The sequence below is a fragment of the Rhincodon typus genome, chromosome 6 (genome assembly GCF_021869965.1).
Source record: "Rhincodon typus isolate 14 chromosome 6, sRhiTyp1.1, whole genome shotgun sequence".
NCBI classification, from domain to species: Eukaryota; Metazoa; Chordata; class Chondrichthyes; order Orectolobiformes; family Rhincodontidae; genus Rhincodon; species Rhincodon typus.
This window is the reverse complement of record NC_063337.1, coordinates 74,977,587-74,997,208: the sequence shown is the minus strand read 5'-3', so window position 1 is coordinate 74,997,208 and position 19,622 is coordinate 74,977,587. Positions and strand designations below refer to the sequence as shown.

General features: G+C 38.8%; 1 protein-coding gene across 1 annotated transcript in view; it reads right to left on the bottom strand.

Moving 5' to 3' along the window:
• Window positions 1-13,453: 13,453 nt before the first annotated feature.
• The window catches only part of slitrk6 (SLIT and NTRK-like family, member 6), a 31,108-nt gene continuing 24,939 nt past the window's right edge, over window positions 13,454-19,622 (bottom strand). Inside the window, exon 2 of the mRNA XM_020519061.2 lies at window positions 13,454-17,203. Coding sequence (XP_020374650.2) covers window positions 14,620-17,187 — 2,568 coding nt within the window. The 5' untranslated portion in view covers window positions 17,188-17,203 and the 3' untranslated portion in view covers window positions 13,454-14,619. The remainder of the gene's footprint in view (window positions 17,204-19,622) is intronic.

Below are 19,622 nucleotides of genomic sequence, written 5' to 3'. Positions count from 1 at the left end.
TAAAGAGGTTTTGCGGGTTGAAGATCCGACCCAAATTTGGCAAGAAAGTTGAGAAAAACAGAAAATGGCGTCTCCTGTGGAATTAGCAAACAGGCTAAAATTAGATTTAACTAGCGATAACAAGAAAGCTGAAATTGTAATGAAGTAACCAAGAATTTAGGTATATCAGAGAAACAGTCAAGTACAGTGGAGTTGGAAAATATTAAATTGCAAATGAGACAATTGACGTTAGAAAGTGAACTCAAAAAGACTAGAGTTAGATGATATAGAAAGGGAAAGAAAATTCCTACCTGAAGAAAAAGAAAGGGAAAGAAGAGTCCGAGCTGAAGAAAAAGAAAAGATAGCCATGGCAGAAGATAAAGAAAGGGAAAGAATGTTTGAGTTGGAAAAGATGAAGTTGGAACTTGAAGCAAGAAGACTTCAAATGACGGAAGTAAAAGTACAAGGTAGAAGTGATGATGAGCAAACTCATAGTAGCCAAAAGTCTGGCAGGGATGTATACAAATATTCCCAAACATTACCAAAATTAAATGAAAAGGATGTAGCAGTCTTTGTCATTTACTTTGAGCAATTGGTGATCAGATGAACTGCTAGACACTGTGTGGGTAATGTTAATTTGGGCCAAGTTGGTAGGCAGCGCTAGTGGGGGGTTTGCCGCACTGTCAGAGGAGGTCTCAGGAGAATATGAAGAAGTAAAAAAAGCTATTTTGAGTGCTTAAAGAATTGGTACCAGAAATGTATAGACAACAATTCAGAAATGTAAGAAAGGAACCAGGTCAGACTTATATTGAGTTTGAAAGAATTAAACAGAGCAACTTCGATAAATGAATGAGAGCATTAAAGATAGAAAAGACATATGAGGATCTCAGAGATATTATTCCATTGGAAGAACTTAAAAACTCACTCCAGAAGTGATAAAAACTCATGTTGAGGAACAGAATGTTAAAACAACGAGAGAAGCTACAGAGATGGTGAACGAATGTGCATCAGTGTATGAATCGAAGTCTAGCTTCCGACAGCAATTTCATTCCATGATGGATAGAAATTGGGAAAGATGGAGATCCTTCAACGAAAAACAAAAATTAGGTCATTTGAAAAAAGAAATCCAAGAGGGTGGAAAAGAGCTGAAAGACTTCAGGTGTTTTCAAAGCAATAAGGTGGGACACACAAAATCACAGTACTAGTGGTTTAAGAAAGGCACCGAGAAAAAGGAAGTGGTAAAAGAACTAAACCAGTGGGATTAGTTAAGGTAGTGAAGGAAACCCCAAGAGAAGTCAAGGAGCTGCTGGAGACTACACAGCCTAGTCATGGGCTAGAAAGTAAGATAGTGCCCAATCTTTTCAAAGACTTCACCTCTGTGGTTAAGATTTACTCAGGTAGACCAGGGAAGGAGGTAAATAAGTTAAAATATTGAAAAATACGGGAGGTAGTCAGTTTCTAATAGTAAGAGATGAAAATATTTGCACTCCTTCTGACATATTGGCTGAGACAGTGGTAATATGTAGAATAAATGGAGAGAGGAGTAATGTTCCCTTGTGTAAGATAAGGCTAGAAAGTCCATTCAAGACTATGGAATGATAGTGGGAGTGATAGAAAAATTGATTATTCCAGGAATACAGTTTGTTCTTGGAAATGATATAGCTGGGTCACAGGTGAGAGTGATGCCCTTCGTAGTAGAAAAGCCAAAAGAAAACCAAGGAACTGAAGAGTTAGAATTCTGTGGAATTTTTCTGGACAGTGTGATGACAAGATCCCACAGCCATAAGTTAAAACAAGAAGGGAAAACAAAAGAGAAAGATGAAGGAGTTGAGGTCCACTTAGCTGACACCTTGTTTGGTGAGTTGGTAAAGGAAAAACCTGAACAGGTAGAGGATCAGGCAGAGGTGTTTAGTTCTGAAAGATTAATTGAATTACAACAAAAAGATGAGATGATAAGGGAAGTATATCATAAAGCATACTTGGAAAAGGAATCAAGGTACATTCCAGAATGCTCTTACCTTAAGGATAAAATCTTAAGGTGGAAATGGAGACCTTGGCAGGTTAGTGCAGATGAGAAATGGGCAGAAGTTCACCAGATTGTGTTGCCGGTAACATACAGAAAAGGATGTATTGTAGGTAGCACACAAATTACCTGTAGGAGGTCAGCTAGGAGTGAGGAAGACTCAGGCTAAGATACAGAAGCATTTTTATTGGCTTGGATTACATAAAGATGTGTTGAATTTTGCCATACCTGTCATACATGTCAGATGGTAGGAAAGCCACAGACAGCGATAAAACTAGCACCTTTGATGCCAATTCCTGCATTTGAAGAACTTTTTACATGGGTTATAATTGATTGTGTAGGTCCCCTCCCTAAAACCAAAAGTGGGAATCAATTTTTGCTAACCATAATATACCAGATTTCTACCAGATTTCTGGAGGCAATCACAATACGGAATGTCAAGGCAAAAATGGTTGTGGTGATGTTGCTCGCTTTTCTTTACCCATTATAGACTACCCAGGGAGGTTCAGTCAGACCAAGGACCCAATTTTACTGCCAATTATTTAAGGAGGTCATGGATAGTTTAGGCATTAAACACTTTAAATCAGGTGCATACCATCCTGAATCCCAGGGAACATTGGATAGGTGACATCAGACCCTGCAGGCAATGTTGAAGGCTTACTGCCAGGATTACCCAAATGATTAGGATAAAGGTACCCCATTTTTATTATTTGCTGTTAGAGATTCTCCAAATGAATCAACTTAGTTTACTCCATTTGAATTGATATTTGGATACGAAGTAAGATGGCCTTTAAAATTATTTAAGGAAAAGTTGATAGGTCCGAAGTCAGGGATCTCACAGTTGGATTATGTATGAGGTGAAAGATTAAACAAAGCAGGTGAATTAGCTAGACAACATTTGAAGGTTGCACAGCATCTAATGAAGTAAGAAGCAGATGAGGAATCTAAGATTCGTACGTTTGTCCATGGGGATACAGTATTGGTGCTGTTACCAGTGGTAGGAGTGCCCTTCAAAGCAAGGCTTAGTGGTCTTCATCAGATTGAGAAGAAGTTGAGTCAGATGAATTATCTGGTAAAGATGCCAGATAGGGAAAAACAAAATTGTGTATGTCATGTCAACATGCTGAAACATTACACGACAGGGGAAGGGAACCAGAGAAACAGGGATTAGTTACTATCACTTAGAGTGAGGAATCAAATCCAGATTATTTGTATTTTGAGGTGCCTCAGAATAAATTGAATAATAAGGAAGTTCTCAAGGAATGGGATAGGGTACTAAACTATTATCCCAGGAGCAGGGAACTGATTTGAAAAAAATTGTTACAGTGCTATGAGAACCTATGTAGATAAAGAATGAGGAGGACTAATGCCATAATTCATGAGGTTGACATAGGGAATGCTGTTTCAATAAAATAACGCCCCTACACATATAATCCTCTCAAAGCAGCACAGGTCCAGAAGGAAGTGGAAGTGTCGATCCAAGAAGACATCATTGAGATGAGTCAAAGCAAGTTCAGTATGTTGATCGTGTTGGTTCCCAAACTTGATGGTACTCAATGATTCCGCACACATTATCAGAAGGTCAACGCTGTGACCAAATCTGACTCACATCCAATTCCAAGGCTGGAGGATTGTTTGGAAAATGTAGGACAAGCCACTTACATCACAAAGTTGGACTGACTTAGTGGTTACTGGTAAGTAACTTTGTGGGAGAGAGCAAAAGAAGTTTTTTCTTTTGTAACCCCAAATGGGCTGTATCAATTTAAAGTAATGTCCTTTGGAATGAAGAAAGCACCTGCCACTTTTCAAAGACTTATGAACAGAATTGTTGAAGGGTTGAGTAATTGTGCTGCCTACATTGATGACTTAGTGATCTTTAGCCATTCGTGGAAAGATCACATGGAGCATTTGGCAGAGATCTTTGAGAGACCATGGAAGGCAAATTTGGTTACAAACTTGGGAAAAACAGAATTAGCGAAGGTAGAAGTGACATTCTTAGAGCACAACATCGGATACAGATGAATGACACCGAGGAACATGAAGACGACGGCCATTGAGGAATTTCCAAGACCATCCTTGAGGAAGGAAGTGCTATGATTTTTAGGATTGAGCGGATTCTACAGGAAATTTGTACCAAACTTTAGTAGAGTAGTAGCACCGTTGATGGATTTATTAAAAAAGAAGACAAAATGTTGTGGTTGTTTCGCTCACCGAGCTGGTTCGTTAGTTTGCAGACATTTCACTACCCTGCTGGGTAACATCATCAGTGCAGCCTCCAATGAAGCATTGTTGTGTTTTCCCACCTGGTATTTAAACTCTGGGGTCTGTTGGAGATGATTACCTCATTTCTGGTTTTTCTTCGCAATGGTGTACATATAGGGTCTAATTCTACATGTTTATTGATGGCCTTCTTGGTGAGAACCAGGCCTCTAGAAATTCCCATGCTTGTCTCTGTTTGGCTTGTCCTAGGATCCTGATGTTGTCCCAATCAAACTGGTGATTCTCCTTATCTGTGTGAATGGAGATGAGTGAGTATTGGTCTTGTCTTTTCGTTGCTAATTCTTGTGGCCAATTTTCTTCCTGTCTGTCCAATGTAATGTTTGTTGGAGTCCTTGCATGGAATCTTGTAAATCAAGTTGGTTCAGTCCATAGTGGGTAAGGGGACCTTGGTTTGAGTTAGCATTTGGCGTAGGGTTGGTGTAGGTTTGTGTGCCATTCTGATGCCCAATGGTTGTAGGAGTCTTGTGGTCAGTTTAGATATGTTCTTGATGTACAGTAATGTGATGAGTCTGTCAGGACGTGCTGTATCTTCTTGTTGTTGTTTGTGTGATAGGCATTGTTGGAGCCAGCTGTTCGAGTATCTGTTGTTCTTAAATACTTGGTAGAGGTATTCTTCTTCATTTTGGCATAGTTCCAGGTTGCTGCAGGGTGTTGTCACTCGTTTAAATAGTGTTTTCATGCAACTTCATTTGACAGACATATCACATTACCTCAACCCTCAGCTCTCAAGAGAGAATTGTTGGCTCTCACTGTCTCCTCTATGTCTTAGAAACAGCACCATGTAAATAACAACAGTACTGATGGCACAACTAGCTAATATTCCTCACAGAAGAATTGACAGAGAAGGCACATAACATTCTGGAAGACATGTAACCCTGTCTATAATTTCAAGAAACTAAATTCATTTTTTATATATATAAGTGGGACTTATATTTATTGGAACAGCATACAATGAGAATCTTATTCTTTTCGGGAATAGCTAGTAGTTAGAAGGGATGTATTTTTTAATAGTTTAGTTAATTTGTTCACTGTTAGAGTTAAATAAATAAATTGTTACTTGTTGATTTTAATGTGAATGACAGGGATTTATTTTATTTACCTACTAGAAGTTGCAGAAAGGCAGGTTACACCACTTTCCAAATTCTTTTTACGGATTATAGGGCGAGGTGCTCCTGTTTGGTGTTTCAGGTTTAGTTCTTGGGTTGGGGGGGGTGGTCAACCTCTGCTCAATAAGATCTGGATGTTGTTGTAACTGGTGAATTGATTGATAAGCTGTTCAATTAACAGGCAATCTTTAATTGTGTGAGAAAAACTTTTGTTGCCATATATTAGAATGTTGTGGATTGAGTCACATCTATACTCTGCCTTTGAGGTTCATGCACTGCACCAACACTGATTCTCCACTTTCAGCTTCAATGGTCTGAAAGGTTATTGAGAACATGGATTTAATTGTGCTGGCTCATGTTTACACTGGACAAGGTACTGACATGGTTTGTAATTGCTTTCTGCAAATGGTTGAGCAGGAGTCTCTCCCATTCTTACCACCCACCATAGATATATGTTAAAAGGATTTCAAAGTCGGCACTCAAACTGCTTAGTTGCATTCTGAATGTACAGTTGACTGTTGGAGTGGGGTTTGAGCTCAGAGGCAGGGATCCCATCCACTGGTCACAAGATCTCCAACCTTGACTATATTTGTCAAATAGTTGTCAACTTACTTGCAAAGTAAACTCTTGTTCCTTTAAAAAAAAATTATTACCAAGATATTTTTTATAGGCAGCACTTTTGTATTTTTAAGTGTTGAATAGTTGAATGGCCGGTGCTGCAGACCATGGAAGTGGAACAAGATAAACAGCAGCTTCTCACAGCAAGACAAGGATCAGTGAACGTAGTGGTACTAGTTAGCCCCACAAGTTTATTTCAAAAGCAACTGCAGTGAAAATTGATGGCCCTTGTGGTGAACCCTAGAGCTGTGCACTGCCATGCACAACACTGTTGAGGCTTGCCAAGAATAAAATGTGAAAATTGCATCTGGGAACACACAGTCGCTTTAAGAAGCTCCTTAAAGGAGCCGTTAATTGGTTGTGACTATTTCCTCCATTTCCTCCACTGCAACAGTCTGGGCAAAGTTTGATACTATCACTGAGATATGATCATCTGAGACAACTTTTAATTGTCAAAGCCTACTCACATTGGCTCAGGAATCCTCCATCCTTTCAAACACCTGGTTCTTTATTTTCTCAGCTTGAGAACCAATCCTTGCAGCAGGAGCCATTTGTGCATTTGGTTATGCAGTAAGCTTCTTAACTCATTTACTTCCTGTTTTTCAAATTCAACATAATTTCCATGCATCCATTGAACCCAGGAATCTATCAATACTTTTTGGTAGAGCCTTATGATGAGTTAAACATTGCCTTGGTTTGCATATAACTCTGGTATTTCTTGCTTGAGGACAAATGATGTAATTATTTCCTTTACCATTTGGCAAGAGATTAAAGGGAGATGTATTTTCCTTTTTGACCAATCTGTTTTTTTTCACTCTGTATTTGTTTAGAATTGGGGGAAAAAGATGCATTTCATAATTTAGAAACCAAATCTCTTGTGTTTATAAGTATTAGCCCCTTGATATGTACGAAAGCAAATTTGCATGAAGCCGCATATAAATACCAGAGTGTGAAATAGATACTGCAGGTATGTCACAGACATGTTAATTTTAGTGGCAGCACAAGCCACATTCAGTATTGATGCACTACTACAAACTAATTTGTTATTAAATACTTTCTGAAATATCATGTATCCAGTGAAGTGCTTTCAAAATTTTCTTACATTTTCAGTTACCTAGTAATGCTTTCTTTTATTGTTGGGGAAATTCTTTGATAAATGGTTCATGTATAGCATACAAAATATGAGCAAATAAAAATTAATCTTGAATCCAACTACCTTTCTTCAGTTGCTTTTCTGTAAAATCTCCATTAATAGATTTTGAATGTTTTGTAAGACTATGTCGGTATTGATGCTGATAACTAGTGTTCTGCATGGGTTCCTTGTGTGTTATCAACTGGACTTTCAGATTGCTTCATATCTTAAAATGTTTTTGGATATATTTTACTACAAGGTGTTTTAAAAATATTGTTTTATGTCAATATCTTATTCCAAATATAGCTTAGTAATTAAATTGCAAGGACTTTGTATACCTGTATATCCAGGTTATCAGATCATAGGAGGCACAGTGGCTCAGTGGTTAGCACTGCTGCCTCACAGTGCCAGGGATCTCGGTATGATTCCACTCTCAGGTGACTGTCTGTGTGGAGTTTTCATATTCTCTGTGAGTTTGCATGCGCTTCCTCCTACAGATGTGTAGGCCAGTTGGATTGGCCACGCTAAATTGCCCGGTGTCCAGGGATGTGCAGGCTAGTTGGATTAGCCTTGGGAAAATGGTCTTCAGAGGGTCCATGTGGACTTGATGGGCCAGATGGCCTGCTGCCACACTATAGAGATTCTATGACTCAGTCACCACTGCTCAGAGTCAGGTGATGAATAAGAGAACACAGCTCATGCATTTGTGTATGTGATCATCAGTGACTGGGTTAGCATTGTTTGCCCATCCCTAATTGCATGGGAGAAAGTGATGTTGGGCTGCCTTTGTGGACTGCTGTGGTCCATGAAATGCAGGTATACACTCACAGTGCAGTTAGGAAGGGAGTCCCATAAACTTGAACTAACTTCAGTGAAGAATTTGTGATATAGGGATGAATCTTACCTTTTTTTTGGTGAGATCCAAGTTGTGTTGAGCTTTTCAGAGGCCTAGCTAGTGTTCTCAGAGTATCTGAACAAATTCATCACATTATTATTTACTCTGCCCCATGGCACCATTCCATCAAATTCCAACCCCAACATATGACACATTATTCCCAGAACAACTTTGAGTGACAGTTGTTATCTGTCGTACCTGCGTCAACTTTAAATACTGTTGTGTATTTGGATAAGCAGTGGCATTCTGAAGCTGGCTCAGTCAAGAACAAATCCTGAACATGTCACCCCTATAAGAGTGAAGGGCAAGGGCTGAATATCCAGGGAACCCTGCATGTCAAGGGATATCAAGATGTTGATTAAAAAAGGAAACATATGTCACATAAAGTGGGTTAAAAACTTCAAAAGTGTAGGGAATGTAGGAGGTTGCTTAAAAAGGAAATTGGGAGGTTGCTTATAAAGCAAATTGGGAGGGCAAAGAGGGGCCGTGAAATATCTTTGGCAGATGAAGTCAAAGAAAACTCAAGGTTTTTCATAAGTATATTGAGGGAAAGAGTAGGATTTATTAGAGACCAAAGGGACAATCATGCCTGGAGCCAATGGCCAAAGGTGAGGTATTAAATAAATGTACTCACAGAGGAGAAGAACATTGTAGACAGGACATAAGTCAGATGGTGAGATTTGAGAACGTTAAGATTAATAAAGAGGAAGTATTAGATGTTTTATCAGGCATAGAGTTGCAGATGCATTATTCCACAGGATCTGATGAGATGGATCTAAGGCTCCTATGGGAAGGGATGGAGCAGTTTGCTGGGGCCGTGGCAGACACATTGAATACTTCACTAGCCACAGATGAAATGCCACATGATTGGAGGATAGCTAATGTAGTTTCTTTGTTCAAGAAGGGCAGCAGGGATAGGCCAGTTAATTACAGACCAGTTCACCTAATGTCAGTGGTAGGGAAATTGTTGGAAAAAAGTTCTGAATGACACGATTAATCAATATTTGGAAAGGCAGGGATTGATCAGGTATAGTCAGCACAAATTTGTTACAGGGAGATCCTGTCTAATTGAATTGAGATTTTTGAAAAGGTAGTGAGTGCAGTTACATGAATTACATAGACTTCAATAAGGCCTTTGACAAAGTCCCATTGGAAGGCTGGTTGAGAAGTTAAGAGCCCATGGGGTCCAGGGCAAGTTGGCAAACTAGAACCAAAATTGGCTTTAAATAGAGGGCATAGGTTGATGATGGAGGGTTGTTTTTGTATTTGGAAGGCTCTGACCTGTGGTGTTACTCAGGGAATGGTGCTGGAGTGCTTGTTATTTGTTATGTACATTAAATGACTTAGATGTGAATATAGAAGATTTAATGAGTAAATTTGTAGATCACATGGACTTTGGGGATGTTGTTGATTGTGAGGAGGATGGTCTGAGGCTATAATCTGATACTGATCATTTCGTAAATTGGGCAGAGCAATGGCAGATGGAATTTAATCCCAATAAGTGTGAGGTGACGCATTTTGAGAGGTCTAATAGTGAAGGATAGGCCCAATGAATGGAAGGTCTCTGGGGAGAACTGTGGAACAAAGGGACTTTAGTCCATAGATTCCTGAGACGGGTGGTGAAAAAGGTATATAGGATACTTGCCTTCATTAGATAGGGTGTAGAATATAGGAGGAAAGAAGCCTTGTCGAAACTTTATAGAACATTGGTTAGGCCACAGATGGAATACTGTGTGCAGTTCCGATGCCACACTATCAGAAGGATGTGATCACACTGGAGAGGAAGCAGAGGAGATTCATCAACATGTTGTTTGGGGTGAAAAGTCTCCAGAGATTGGATAGCCTGGGTTTGTTTTCCTTGAGGCATACAAATTTATGAGGGACATAGACAGAGTAGATCATGATAATTCATTCCCTCCTGCGGCAGATATGTCTAAGACCTGAGGCCATATGTTTAAGGTGAGGCGTAAGTGGTTTAGAAGAGATCTGAGAAAACATTTTTTCCTCCAGAGTGTATCAGATATATGGAACATATTGCCTAAGGGGTTGGTGGAGGTATGTACTCTCACAACATTTAAGAAGAATCTTGATGAGTGCTTAAAACGTCAGGTCATAGTAGGCTATTGGCCAACTGCAGGTAAAAAGGATTAGTGTAGTTTGGTGTTTATTGGTCAGCATTGACATGATGGGCCAAAGGGCCAGTTTCTGTGCTGTAAGACTCTATGATTCTAAGGAGAAGGTGGCACTGTGATTCTACGATAGGGATCATAGGGTAAGTAATTAATGAGGCGTGTTTGGTAAAATACAGCACAAGGTCTCACTGGGCTTCTCAGAAAGAAACCATCCATGAAACTTGATGCGACTGACAGCCAAAAAAAAAGAACCAGTCCAACGAGTTTTCAAACATTTTGATTGTGGTTACTGACATTTTCATTGAATAAAAACATTCCGAAGAATCGTCATTTTGACTTGATATGCTCATCCTGTTTTTCCCTCCACAGATGTTGCCAGACCTGCTGAGTTTCTCCAACACTTTCTGTTTTTATTAGCAGTCCTGTCATTTTGTCTGAAAATCTCACTGAACCTGCCAAACAGGTCTGTTGGCTTGGTAACCATGAGGTTGGTGAGTGAGGTCACAACACAATATAGATATCACACAAAAGTCATATCACAACTCAATTAGATAAGAAAATATTTTTGATATTTAAAAAAAAAGTTTGGAGTATATGGAGGAATGAAGAACATTGAAACTTTCATGCTTTTGCAAATATTATAAGAATGTCAACATCTGTCTCATTGTGCTGATGCTAATGCTAGTTCCATATCAGAGGCATCTGGTCTAATCCACTTATTGCTATTTGGACATATATTTTACCCTTCAAGTGCTTATTGAATTCTCACTCTCCAATATCAAAGTTGACTTTGGTTTAGTAGCCACGTGCAAAACAAGCTCTTATGTTCTAATATGTCTTATGTGCTTATGCTAACTTATATTGGTTGGTTCCTCAATTCCAGGTCCCAGAAAATGCAAACAATGTTTTAGTGTATCCCAAAGTCTGAACATTTGTATTTTAGCTTTTCTTAACCATAGCCATCCCTACTCTACTGGATATTATTATTCTCACTTATTAATTATTTTATTCTAAATATGCCCTCTCATGGCTGGTTATTATAGTAAATCAATACTGCACACTTTGAGTACCATGATTTAAATATGAACTACTTACTTTCATATCTGGTCTTCCTAAGTTTAAAACCTAGAGTACCATTTATATTTTAAAGTTCCCTCCATTTAAAGTTCTATTTTTGAAAAAGTGTAGTTTTAAAATTCACTTGGAGGATATAGGCATCATTGATACAGCCAGCATTTATTACCCATTCCAAACTCTTCTGTTAATGTGTTGGTGGGTTTTGTGTTCTTTGATTTCATTGAGTGCATTGCTAGACCATTTCAGAGAGCAGTCAAAAAATCAATCACTTCGGTTTGGTACCAGAATACAGGCCAGAATAAAAAAGGATCCTTCCCTAAAGGACATGCCTGAACCTGAAGGATTTCTTAAAATTTATGATAATGTGACAACTTCATGTTTTTTTTTATGCCAGATTTTGTAAAAACTCCTTCACAGGATGAGAGCAGCATTAATTGCCCATCCCTAATTGCTCAGAGGGCAGTTAAGAGTCAACCACATTGCTATGGGTTTGGACTCACATGTAGGCCAGACTGAGTAAGGATGGCAGTTTCCTTCCCTAAAGGACGTTAGTGAGCCAGATGGGTTTTTCCCAATAATCAACAGTGGATTCATAGTCATTATTAGACTCTTTAATTCCTGATATTTCTTGAATTCAAAGATCTGCTGTGGCAGGATTTGAGCTCAGGTCCCCAGAACATTATCTGAGTCTCTGGGTTAAAAGCCCATCAATAATACCATTGCCTCCCCTAACCTGAACTGTAAGATCCCATAATTCTTGATCCCATTTTCCTCCCTCTCGATTGTTAATCGCAAATCACAGAATCCCTACAGTGTGGAAACAGGCCCTTTGGCCCAACAAGTCCACACTGACCCTCATAGCATCCCCCCCAGACCCATCCTCTATAACCCACCTAATCTACACATCCCTGAACACTATGGGCAATTTAGCATGGCCAATCCACCTGCACATCTTTGGACTGTGGGAGGAAACTGGAGCACCCAGAGGAAACTCACACAGGCACAGGGAGAATGTATAAACTCCACACAGTCACCCAAGGGTGGAATTGAACCCAGGTCCCTGGTGCTATGAGGCTGCAGTGCTAACCACTGAGCCACTGAGCCACCATGCCGCCCCTAAGTTAAATTTTGTTTGTTAAGCTATATTTGCATTCTCTGTATTTATTCTATATTTATTTTCAATATGTACATTCAATGTTTTCATTTTCCACATATGGACGGTGTTGACAAGGTAACATTAATTGATTCTTATTGCTCCTAAAGAAATTGGTGACTAAATTCTTCTTGAAGCACAGTAGCTCACGTGGTGAAGGTACTATCATAATAAATTAGGAAGGAAATTCAGGATTTTGACCTCCAGCAATGAAGGAATTGATATACACATTAGGATGGTCAGGGCATGGAGAGCTTCTTGGAGATGTTCATCAGGGTAATTGAATAGAATAAAGAATATAGTGCTACAGCTACAGAGAAGGTGCAGAAAAAGATCAAATTTAATATATGAGAGGTCCATTTATAAGTCTGATAACAGAGGGGAAGAAGCTCTTCTCGAAACTGTTGATACATGTTTTCAAACTTTTATATCTCATGGAAGAGAGTGTAAGAGCATATAACCAGAGTGGGAGGGATCTTTGATTATGTTGGCTGCTTTCCTGAGGTAGCAGGAGGCGTCAACGGAGTCAATGGAAGGAAGGCTGGTTTTTGTGATGGACATTGCTGCATTCACAATTCCCTGTAATTCTTGCAGTCTTGGGCAGAACAGTTACCACACCAAGCTGTGAAGCATCCAGATAGGATGCTTTCTATGGTGCATCTACAACAATTCCACACCTTCCCACAATTAATTACAATGCAAACAGCCGATTAAAGCTGCGTGAATGACTTAAGTAAGCCAAACAAGTAATGATGTGCGCAAAGTTAAAGGCTTGATGTGGGCTGCCCACTACGATAAACTGTGGACGGTGAAAATGGTCGGGACTATAGGATAAAAACGTTGAATGTTACCATTGAGCTCCTCCCATTACAGTCATTGTAACTGTACCAGAATTGCACTGGAAACACTACTGGAACTAGTAAAGATGGTTGGTGAGATGTGAGCAGTTGCAGTGCTGGGGGAATTCCTAGTATAGACCAAGCTGACATGGAGAGCAGGAATAAGTTAGCTTCATTGCAGCAGTGAGGCAGAATGGAAAGACATGATAAAGGAACGGCTTATTTCATCCTGACTTTATTTCAACTAGAAGTTCAGTGCGCATTTTTATTTACAAGAAAGGCACCCCTGATTTATTTGCAAAACTGTACAGAATAAATAGCTTACAGAATCTTACATTTTTGTAACTTAAAAAATATCTTGCAGAGTTCAATATAGTATATGAAACAAATTGCATCCTTCAGCATTTTGGTCTTTGTGTGCTTCTTGTTTTTACCCTACATGTATCAGCTTTTAACCTTTGAGTGGTTTGAAGATTTGCAAATGAAAAGAACAACTTATTTTCTTTAAATTTCTCTCAAAATAAAAAGCAGTGAATGGAGTCCCAGGCTTGGAGGACCTGTGAATGCCCAATGATATAAATGATGGAAGAGAAACTTCACAAAGAGGAACATGATACAGTCTAAATACAGTGTGCAGCCAGCTCTGTGTCTGCTTCATACAGTAGATATTACAGACTTGCAGATTTTCAAGTACAAACTATTCTCTAGAATGTAAATTAAAGTCCAGCAGCATCAGAAGATTGGATTGTCAGAACTCATGTAACACACCCCAATATCAGACAATGAAATTGTAACAGAAGACTGTCAGAATATACATTAACTAAAACGAAATTAAGCAAAGTTGCTTGTTTACATTGACTGAATAAGTCAAATTTTGTTTTGTTACATGCAATTATTACTGTTGTTTTGGGGATCCAGTTCCATGATTTCATGTCCACTTTTTTCACGAAAACTGCAAATCAGTAGCCTTGAAAATAAGGCTCCCATTAAATGTGCATACAAGCAGTAATCACACCTTCAGGTTACCTCTTTTAACCACCATTGGCTCACATCATAACATTTTTAGTCTATATTAATAGGATTGTCTTTACAACTACAAAATGATCGTCCTGTCGCTTTATAAAGCTTTGTGCTTGACTACTGCACACAGTCTCTGCATACTGTGAAACAAACACTGCTGACAGTTACTGCACAGGTATCTGCATTCTCAATGGCTGTTCCCAATGGTTTGTCTATCGATCCCTGAGATTAATAAGGATTACTGCTGTATTTTGTGTAGAAAAAAAGAGAACCATCTGTAAAGGCACTAATGTCTTGGAATAGCAAATGAGCTCATTTATCACAATGTAATAACCATGATAAAAATGTTAATGTCCTTCCAGAAGTCATGGTTGGTTTAATGCAGTCTGTTGTTCCAGTACCTCTAGGTAGTCAGGCTCAGCCTGTAGTTTTGCTTTCAGCTCAAAATACTCATTTTTTGTCTCTTCCACCACAACCTTTTTAGGTCTCGAATACATGATCGCTTCCATCAGTTTCAGCTCTTCATGTCTTGATGGATAACGAACATCGAGTTCTGATTGTAGAGGTGGGATATTTTTCTTCAAATATTCAGTGATTCCAATTTGTTGAAGCTCCCTTTCTTTCTCAAGCATATTTCTATACATTGAACCAGGATCACAGAGGGGTATAAACTCTGGGGTCTGCTCCATTACACTGAATTTGGAACCTGTGAGCATAGAATTATTTTCTCTCATCATGTGACTCCTGTATATCATTTTCGGTTCAATTCCATCTTTGTTTTCATTTTCTAGCTCTATATCTCTAATGTTGTAAGGACGGCTTCTGCACACTGGACCAATTGCATTAATTGTATGCTGCTCGTATACATTTCCATCTGGTCTTTCTTCTGTATGGTGGGTCCTCTTGTGTCCATATACACTGTACTGAACATGCAATGGACTGCAGTCCTGCACTGGAGTAGTTTTTTGTTTCTTTTTTGATCTCCTCCGACGATGGAGCACAAGGACCACTATTCCGGCTGCACTAAATACAATCAAAATGAATACCGCCAACATGCTAAGGATCAAAACAGAAAGTGGCACTGTGTCCATGATAGAATTCAAAAGGCTGGAGGCTGTACTTGTGGCTACTGTGACTAGGTTGATATCATTTGACTGTGTTGGCGCAACCAGGACATTTATTAATCCAGGACATATCAATTCATTATTTAACATTTTCAAATCTTTCTTGGCGAACTTCTCAGGAGATTCACACATGATCTCACTCACAGTTACATTTTTACTAAGTTTTTCCATCCATTGCTTCAAGCTTACCAAGTCACAAGTACAATCCCATGGATTATCTTCTAGATCAATTTGAACTAGAAACTCGAGTTGATCAATCACATTGCTCACAGGAAGATGCATAAAATGGTTATGTTTAAGATTTAGCCGTAAAAGTGGAACGCCAGAAAATATATGTGGAGGAAAGCTATGAAGGAGGTTATTATTCAAATATAAGACCTTGAGCTGTGGTAGGACACTGAATGTCCCTGGTAATATCTCTTTAATTGTATTGTGTTCCAGATACAAGTACTGGAGGCACTGGAGCCCAATGAACATTTCTTTTGTTAATCTTACAATACCATTCCCATTCAAATATATCTTGTGGAGATTGGTGAGGTTGGCAAAAGCACCATCCTCGATTAGTGTTATTCGGTTGTTGCCTAAATGTAGTAAATCCAAGCTGCCATATTCTAGAAGATCATACTTTGCCACAGACTGGATGATGTTATCAGTCAGATAAAGCTTTACTGGATTTGGGGGACTAGGCACAAGGTCCGTTAAACTCTTAATGTTTCTTCCTTGACATTTCATTATCTGTCCAACATTTGGTTGTGTGCTGCAATGACAAGTTGTTGTGCAGGGTGATTTTGGATGTGATCCAGGCTCTGATATAAGAATTTTACCATCATCCTGTCCATCAGGCAGTGGAATAAATGGATCCTTTTTAGGTTCTTTAATAACTGACTTATTTGCATTGTGAATATTGATGTGAGTGTTATCAGCAGCTGGAGTTACCACCAAATGGATTGAATTTATGGGCTCTTCAAAGTCAGTACCAGACCCCATTGGGCAAATCTCAATGATGGATGTTTTAGTTAAAACCTTGCCTTTCAGTCGAAATGGGTGCATACAAACAACATTGCCAATATTAGATTGAGGAGGCATGTTTTCCAGCCACGATCTGAGTGGCAATAAATCACAGTCGCATTTCCATGGATTATCTTCCAGCTGAAGTTCCATTATTCTGCCAATGTGCTCCAGCAGACCAACATAAGGAAGTGAATCTAACTGATTTCCACGAAGGTCCAGATGGGTCAAAGGCACAAAGCGGAAGATGTTGGTGGGCAGAAAAGAGATTGCATTGTCGTTCAGGATTAGCACTTTTAACCGGTGCAGTTTGCTGAATGCGCCAGGCTCAATAATGTGGATTAAATTATTGTCTGCCTGAAGGAATTCCAAATATTCCAATCCTCGAAATGTGCCCTCTCGTAGCACTTCCAAGTAATTGCCATTTATATGTAAGCGTTTCAAAGAACTAAGGCCAGTGAAAATCCCAGCTTCCAGGTCTTGCAAATTATTTTTGCCCAGATGTAATGACAAAGCATTCTTAAAGTTGAGAAAGCCATCACGATATAATGTGGTCACAAAGTTTTCCTGTAGGTTAAGATTATAGGTACATGTCTGGGGTGGCTTTATTTGGGATATTTCAGTAATGTCTCTGTTTTGACAGTTTATGTGCAGCAAACCATCTCTCTCTTCACAGGAGCAAAGATTCTCACACACTTCTTTATCAGAAGGATCTGCCTTCTGGGAATCGATTGAAACTAAAACTGCACTTAGAACAAGAATCCAGGTCAACATTTTTGTGGAATTGAAGTTCATCAACATTTCACAGTAGCAGTATCTGTAAGAGAGAGGAAAAAAAAACAATTTTTAAATTCACTTAAATTTACAGTGTTTAAAGTATAAAATGTCTTTTGATTTAATGTAATCATAAAATCTTTAACGGGAAGTTAAATTACAATGAACAGGATCATGTTTTCAGGCATATTTGTATTGCAAATGTACTGTTTTTATTAAGCAGTTTCTGCTCCACGTAGATGGTCACATGAAATGCAATCTGGGAGTTACCAGTCACTTGACTCAACAAGCAATGCTGTCTTGTACAAGTTACCATATGGAGAGTAACTGTAAATCATTGCTACCTATGTGGACTTCTTAAAAGTATGCGGTATAGGTCCTCAAGAATAGAAAAAGACAAGTGCTTTCTTTCACTTGGTATGAATGTCACTGGGAAGATTAGCATTTGTTACCCATCCCTAATTGCCCTTGAACTGAGTGACTTGCTTGGCCACTTCAGACAGCAGTTCAGATAAGAGTCAACCACATTACCATGAGTCTCAAGTCACATATAGACAGTAGATTTCCTTCCTTAAAAGAACATTAATGAACCAAATGGACTTTTATCACAATCAATGCTACTTTCATGGACAGCATTACTGAGACACATTTTCAATTCAAGGTTTATTAATTTAATTCAAATTCCACCCTCTATCATAGCAGGATTTGAACTCACATCCTTAGATTATTAGTCTGAGTCTCTAGATTACTAGTCTAGTCATGCCATCACTACACATTGTTTTGTCTTCCTAAAAACAGAAAAGCTAGAAGTAGTGATCTTCTAAAAATATTTCAGGGTCCATGTAATCGTTAAATTGTCATTGGCCATAATTAATCAAATGAGCTAATGGAATACTGAGTTTTATATCTGGAGAGTTGTAATGCAAAGTTATATAGTTCTATGAAACTATAGATCACAACTGGGACATTATTTTCAGTCCTAGGTACCACTCACCTTAGATGGAGTGCAACATGTACTTAGCAACAGGGTGGTATTTGTACTCTAAAGCAGAGATTAAGATGCGTATCATTTGGATTTTAAAACATTATGAGATCATTTGAGCAAAGCTTTCATATTATAACGGGGTACTGTTAGGGTATACAGAGAAAAAGTTATTTTACCAACCGAACTCTAAGACGAGGGCCATAACCTAACAACTAGAGCCAGGGTAAAGGTAAGAAATAATTTCACACAAAGTCTCAGTTTGCAGGTGTGGGTGGGGCATTTTAATAGTATTTATTATAGGTTTGGGTTCTTGGAGTTCTAACTTAAACATAAGGGTATGTTTGCAGTTAACAATTAGCTTTAAAAACCTATAATACCCATAACTCCAAGTTAGAGGAATTTACCTAGAGTTCCTTGGGAAGCTTCCAGAAGGCTTAGTGGGAGAACATTTCAGATTCTGAACAAAACAAACCCCAAAGAACTGTGGATGTTGGAAATCAAAAACAAAAACAAAAATTGCTGTAAAAACTCAACATACCAGCAGCAGCTATGGAGAGAAAGCAGAGTCAACTTTCTGAGTCCAGTGACCCTTCTTCAGAACTGATTGTAACGACGAACAGATTGGTTTATACGCTGAAGATGGTGTGGGAGAGAATAAAACTAGGTGGAGATGGAGCCCACAGACAGAACAACGGTTGAGCAGACAAAGGAATGGGTAATAGCCAACTGCTGTTTTCTCTCTGAGCTCCATCCCTACCTATCATTTGTTCCTCCCTCAACTCCCCCCAACACCCCTCACCCCCATCCTTGCCTTCAGCATATATACCAACTGTTTTTTTTTGGTACAATCAGTTCTGAATAAGGGTGACCGGACCCGAAACGTTAACTGTTCTTTCTCTTTACAGATGCTGCAGGACCTGCTGAGTTTCTCTGGTGAATTCTGTTCCAGATTTTGAATTTTATTTTTTAGTCTGTGTTGGGAAATCATTTGAGAGAGAAGCAAATATCGACCTCCAAAGTACTGAGAAATCTTTTGATGGAGTAACATGTGCCAAGCAGCACTCCTAAGAAAAAATGTAAAGCAATGAAACAATTTTAGATTAATAAATCATTATGAACCCCAGACTGCAGGATTAGGAGACAGTCAGTCTAAAAGGAGTGAAGATAAGTTTTTCTGAATTTTTTTTGTTAGAAGAAAACACTGGAAGGAAGCGAACCAATTAATACAATAAGAAAAAGAATACTTATTATGAGTTATCTACAGTTTGAGCAGATGAGTTGAAATCTTAATTACTTTAAGCCCATCAAAGTATTAAAACAAAGAGAGAAGAATCTTGGAAATGAGCAGAACTATGTCTTGCTAGAAATATATCACTAGATGTTATTAGCATTCTAATAATGTTTGTGAACCGTACCATGGTGTATTGATTCAGATACAGAGCTGTTGTTTCTGTTCAATCTACAAACAGTGCTTGGG